At 44.5% G+C, this 5,530-nt stretch overlaps 1 protein-coding gene across 1 annotated transcript; it reads right to left on the bottom strand.

Moving 5' to 3' along the window:
- Nucleotides 1-304: 304 nt before the first annotated feature.
- LOC136472785 (BTB/POZ domain-containing protein At1g55760-like) lies at nt 305-4,034 on the bottom strand. The gene is made up of 4 exons (XM_066470490.1): nt 3,471-4,034; nt 2,381-2,538; nt 1,868-1,983; nt 305-1,198 (listed from the first exon to the last, which is right to left on the bottom strand). Exons 1-4 carry the CDS (start codon nt 3,584-3,586, stop codon nt 596-598), a joined length of 993 nt encoding a protein of 330 aa, XP_066326587.1. The 5' UTR covers nt 3,587-4,034; the 3' UTR covers nt 305-595.
- Nucleotides 4,035-5,530: the final 1,496 nt, after the last annotated feature.

Raw genomic sequence — 5,530 nt, 5'->3', positions numbered from 1 at the left:
CGAAGCAGCAAAAAAGAATAAAAAAATAAAATAGCAAAAAATATTGAAAAAAAACGAAGCAGAAAAAAAGAATAAAAAATGAAAATAGCAAAAAAAAGCAGCAGCAAAAAAAGAATGAAAAATGAAAATAGCAAAAAACAAAGAATAAATAAACTTGGCCCATGCAGGTCTCGAACCTGCGACCTTCGTAACCAACTGAGCTAATAGGTCAGTTGTTATTTGTTCAATAATTATTTTTAAAATCTTGTGTAATTTAGTAAGACAAAACGCAACAGAGTTTACCAGCTACCAGCACATAAGAAACTAATGCAATAGTAATTATCAGTGAAGTCTCAAGTAACTTTAGCAATAAGCAGCTTATCAGCTGATGTATTACAATTCCAGCAATAGGTTACAAGAATTAGATTTCCACATGATATGAACAAAATCCAATCAAAGGCATGCACAGTAAATTTCAGGCCAACTACTGGCATGCATGTACTGTTTGCAAATATATTTACACGCTTTCCAGCAAGAATCCTCCAAACAATGCTTCTGACGAACTGAACCAACTAGATGAACACACCTGCAGACTGCAATGCCATGCACCCATGGTTCACCGCCCGCTCCACGCAGCAAGGACGCCATGGAACACCTCGGCCACGAGGTCCCTGTCGGCCGTCTGCAGGAACGCGTTGAGGTCGTCGTGCATCTCGTACACCTTCCTGAAGTCCACCAGGAACCTCAGGCAGCCGCCCTTGAGCCTGGGCAGCCGGTACAGGTGCGCCGTCTGCAGCCGCTCCAGCACGTTGCCCGTGTCGATGTCCTCAAGCAGGCTCTCGTGGCAGGCCTCCCTGAGGTCGTCGATGTCGTACTTGTCGGCGGCGCGGAGGAGCGCCAGCCGGTTCGCCAGGAACTCCTCACCGCGCACGTCGCCGTAGATGTAGCTGAGGAAGGCGTGGCACGCGTCCACGGTCATGTCAGAGATGTCCACGGTGGAGAGCTCCTTCTCCCGGAGGTCGTGCGAGAACATGCTCCGGAACACCGGCGACCGCGTCACCAGGATCGCGCGGTGCGCACGCACGCTGCCGTCCGCCGCGTTGATGGTGATGTCGGTGAGGATGTCCTCGTGCAGCATCCGAGCCAGGGAGGACAGGGCGGTGCTGTCTGAACACTGCTTGATCTGGCGGGAGGCCCAGATTGAGGCTGGTTCGCCACCCTGACGAAATGCAGTTCATGGAAACCATCAGATACAATACAGACTGTTACAAGTAGTCTAGAACACAAGGAGAATACCGAACGCTTGTTTCTTTTTTTTGAATTGTTGGTTGCCAGTGAAATTCTTCCTGTAACTGATGTGTTGATGGCATGTTGTAGTGTCTTGGCGTTAAGATTTGCTGTGAACAAATTGAAAGTCTGGCCAGGCTCTCCCAAAAAGGTATTTAGACAATCCTTTTTGTTGTCAGCTAATGATATTAATAAATCAGTTGCAGTATTCGCAAAATTTCAGTTGCAAAGAAAGGCTGTCCTGACATTAGATTGACCTTGGGTGACAGGTGGCAGCAGATCTTGCTTTCCTAATTAGTTTCTGTTATGCTTAATATAGCCTCTGACTCTGAAACATGATTGTCATGATGAAACAACATCTCCAAGTGTCGTATCGACATCGCACATAATATCAACTGACGACAATAACAGACCACTTGGTTGTTTATTTCAACGCAAGAAAGAAGATGGAGAAGCTTCTGTACATGTGAACCTGTGTAAGCCTAGATCTTATTATTTCAGGTGAGTCAAGGGCACCACTCCACGTAGCCTACCACTTACTAATTGTTGTTGTACCAACCATTGACAAAAAAACACAAGAAGACAGAGAGACAATGCTTACAGATGGATCAGCGACCTTCAGGTCAAGAAACTCTATCTCAATCACAAATCTCCCTGTCACAGTGCTATCAATTGCCCACACAAAACCGTCGTGTTTCAGCTGTTTGTCAAAAATCCCTGCATATATGCAAATCACCTGTTAGTTAGAAATAACAATAACTAACATTTGGTGTCATCAGTCACTCATTCCCACTTGCTCTGTGCACATTAGAACGAAGAACTCAACTGGAAATAACAATAGCTGCCAATTTCAAACCTCGCTGAGTCACTGCTCATTCATATATTCAGAAATATAACATTTTGTATTGCCTGGTTTTTACTACTCAAATTCTGCATATATTCTTGTAGCCAAATCAAATAAACTGCAGATTTCCTTTCATTTTCATTATGACTAACGTACAAACTGAGAATTCAAACATGTCCCCATTTTCTGTACATGCCAAATATTAAAAGTGGAGGTATGAGAAATAGTCCACCCATTTTCTATCCATGCCAAATAGTAGAAGAAACTTACCTGGGTGGACTATGGTCTGTTGATTAGGTGGAAGAGATATGAGAAGTTTGGTGACAAAGGAAGCTATTGGGGCTGAGGGGCCGTTCTTGGGAGAATTCGAATTCTCTGCAAAGAGCTTAACACAAGTTTGCTTGTTATTTCTCTCCACAGATAGGTACCTTCACATTGCAGCAACAGAAAACTTAAGTTAGCTGATGGCAACATGACATCAATTTTCACTTGTATTAATGCTAAAAAGAACTGATGATGGTTTTAATTGTGTCAATGTGTATCATGAATTATCCATCCAGTTATCATATGAAAAAAGATTAAGGAAGCATAGAGATTGATCAAAGATTTTCTTAGTAATAGCATAAAAATTATTAGAAGTGGAGGTTCAAGAAAGTGAACCTTTGTCTGAAATATCTTTGTTTCAAAGCAAAGTCCGCTTCCCTCACGCACCAAATGTGGTTAAGAAAAAATCCTGACTACACATAGGTTGGTGAGGAAAGGTATCCACCTATAACTAAAAGGAACCTAGATATAGTTTTGGTTGGAAGTATAAATTTAGCTATTTAAGCGGATACAACCAAAGTTAGTGAACGAGGTACCAAATTAGAATGTATTATACTGGTTGGGTTGCCAAAGAGGCCAAAATTCAGACATGATGCTGTACTGCCAAAACTCTGTTTTTTTCCAGCCTCGACAAAGAACAATATCCTGATGGAAGTTCAGTACCACACAACAAGAAAAATTAAAACTCACCAACTTATCGAATAGCTCACTATCAATCAGATTATCAGAACTACTATATGAAATGAACAACCCAAATTAACGGGAAGACAAGCGATACATCATGAACTTGTAAATCAGCAAGCTACCTCCGGAAACCTCAATCTAAAGAAACAACATCCATCCAGGATTCAGAAGCGCATGATTCACACATAAATCAGGAGCACTTGAACAAGCAGTAACAAATCACTACCAAAGTTGAGACTTTTGCACCCTATCCGACATGAGAACAAAGTAACAAGCACAGACTTTCTGAACGAATCTGCTGAGAAGCAGAGAGACATGGAAGGGGAGGGAGGGAGCAAGGGAGGAGACGGACCAGTTCCAAAGGCCGATGTGGAAGGGGAGTGACTTGCGGTAGGTGTAGCAGGGGAGCGCGTCGACGCGCCATTGCGCGAGCCTGGGTGCCGCCTCGACGCGCGCGCCGTCGGTCATGGCCCCCCACGTCGCCGCCACCGCCGCCACGACCTCATTGACGCAGCCCAGCAGCCCCAGCGCCTCCCCCGCCTCCTTCCCCAGGTTGCCTCCCTCCCCCGCCGCAGCCGCTCCTCATGTACAAGCAGTCAAGCACGAGCACGAGCACGAGCACGAGCACGAGCACGCCGCCGATCAGACCTCCTCGACCACGCACTCGGCCTCACCACCACACCCGGCGCCGGGGCAAGAACACAACCTGACTGGCCACGGACGTCAAGGACCAGTAGGACTGGCCAAGCGAGACTACTGGTTCTTGGCAGGCGGGCGCCACGGAGTGGGAGGGTGGTGTTGTGGCGGTGGCGGCTAGGCTATATGGTGGCCGAATGGGCGGAGGGGGAGAGAGTGAATTCGCCACGCAACGGCATGGGCGACGTACGCGACCGAGCTCCGAGCCCTGTTACTTCTACGCGAGTGGAACATGGATGGATGGTGAATTATTCAACTATATAAATTTGATCGATGTAGATAGATAATTGGGTGTCCCTTCCGCACCACTTCAGGCACCACTCTCCCTGCTTCTTTTTTCAATGATTTTATCCTTGGTGCAATGATCGTTCCTTCATTCATGGATCTACTCGCTCCGATTTAAAAAAAAAAAAAAAACATCGTTCTAAGGTTGTCTTAAATCAAACACTTTAAACTTTCACTATAAATAAATTTGTCTAGGTTTAGTTTGAAAACATGAAAGTGATGTAGGTAGATTCATCTCGAAATATAGTTTCATAAAAATATATATTGACTATATTTTATAAATATTTTATAGAAAAAGTAATGGTCAAAGTTGTTTTTGGAGACCGTATCGCTGTCAAAACGACATTGTTCAGAAAACCGGAGGGAGTATTGGTTTGGTGCATACGCATGCTCTTGGAACAGGAGCAGAAATTGACGCCCAATTACTGGCCCCCGAGGTGTGGTTAGTTAGTGGATCACTAATAACAGCCAGAGATAGCAGAGCGACGATGCAATGCATCTACTAACGTAGTATCTTTGTACATGGACCCCTGATTTTCTTTTTCATTTGAAAATTGAAAGCTTGTTCTTTTTTTAACTGAAAGATCTGTTCATGACTCCAGGAATGCTGCAAATTGATTGTCGCCTCTGCTTTGCTTCCCCACCTGCCTTTTCTTTCCTCCCCATTCCTGAACTCATTTGCCCACATCACAGCACTTGCTGAGGCCCATGCAACAAGTGGGGATTAAGAAAAGATGGAGGGAAAGAATCAAGAGCATGATTATTGCTGGCTGCTGAGATATGCACACATCGGTCAGGACGTTAAGGATCTCGGCGCAAAAAGATTTTTTTTTTCTCAGAGGGGGAAAAATTGCACCACTATTATGCCTTGGATTGCATGCACGCTAAGCAAGTTGCGCAGCATCGCTGCAGAGAATCCAGCCGGCAGCCGCAGGGGTTAACAAGCCATTGTCACATGACCTTGACACATATGATATTTCTTTTTTAGGAGATTTAATTTATTGTCTGCTTGACAGGATGAACAGTCAAAAATTTCATCTGGCCCTTGTTTAGATTGAGGTTAGGAATCAGTATTTGACACTGTAGCACTTTCGTTTGTATTTGACAATTATTGTCTAATCATGGCCTAACTAGGCTTAAAAAATTCGTCTCGTAATTTACAATCAAATTGTGTAATTAGTTATTTTTTTATCTACATTTAATGCTCCATGCATATGTCCAAAGATCTGATGTGATGGAGAGAGAGAGTGAAAAAACTTGCAATCTAAACAAGGCACTGGTGCAGTGTGAGTAGGGGACGACAGCTGCTGTTGATGTTGCAGTATTTGGGATTGGAGATCCCAAGTGGACAAGGAAAGTATCTGAGCGATTCCATGTGGGCCCGGCACCTGTTGCCGGCTGGATTCTCTCTCCGAACCACCGCCGGCGGCC

This window comes from Miscanthus floridulus, chromosome 8 (genome assembly GCF_019320115.1).
Source record: "Miscanthus floridulus cultivar M001 chromosome 8, ASM1932011v1, whole genome shotgun sequence".
Classification (NCBI taxonomy): Eukaryota; Viridiplantae; Streptophyta; class Magnoliopsida; order Poales; family Poaceae; genus Miscanthus; species Miscanthus floridulus.
Note: the sequence above shows the minus strand (reverse complement) of the source record. Positions and strands in the feature narration are given on the sequence as shown.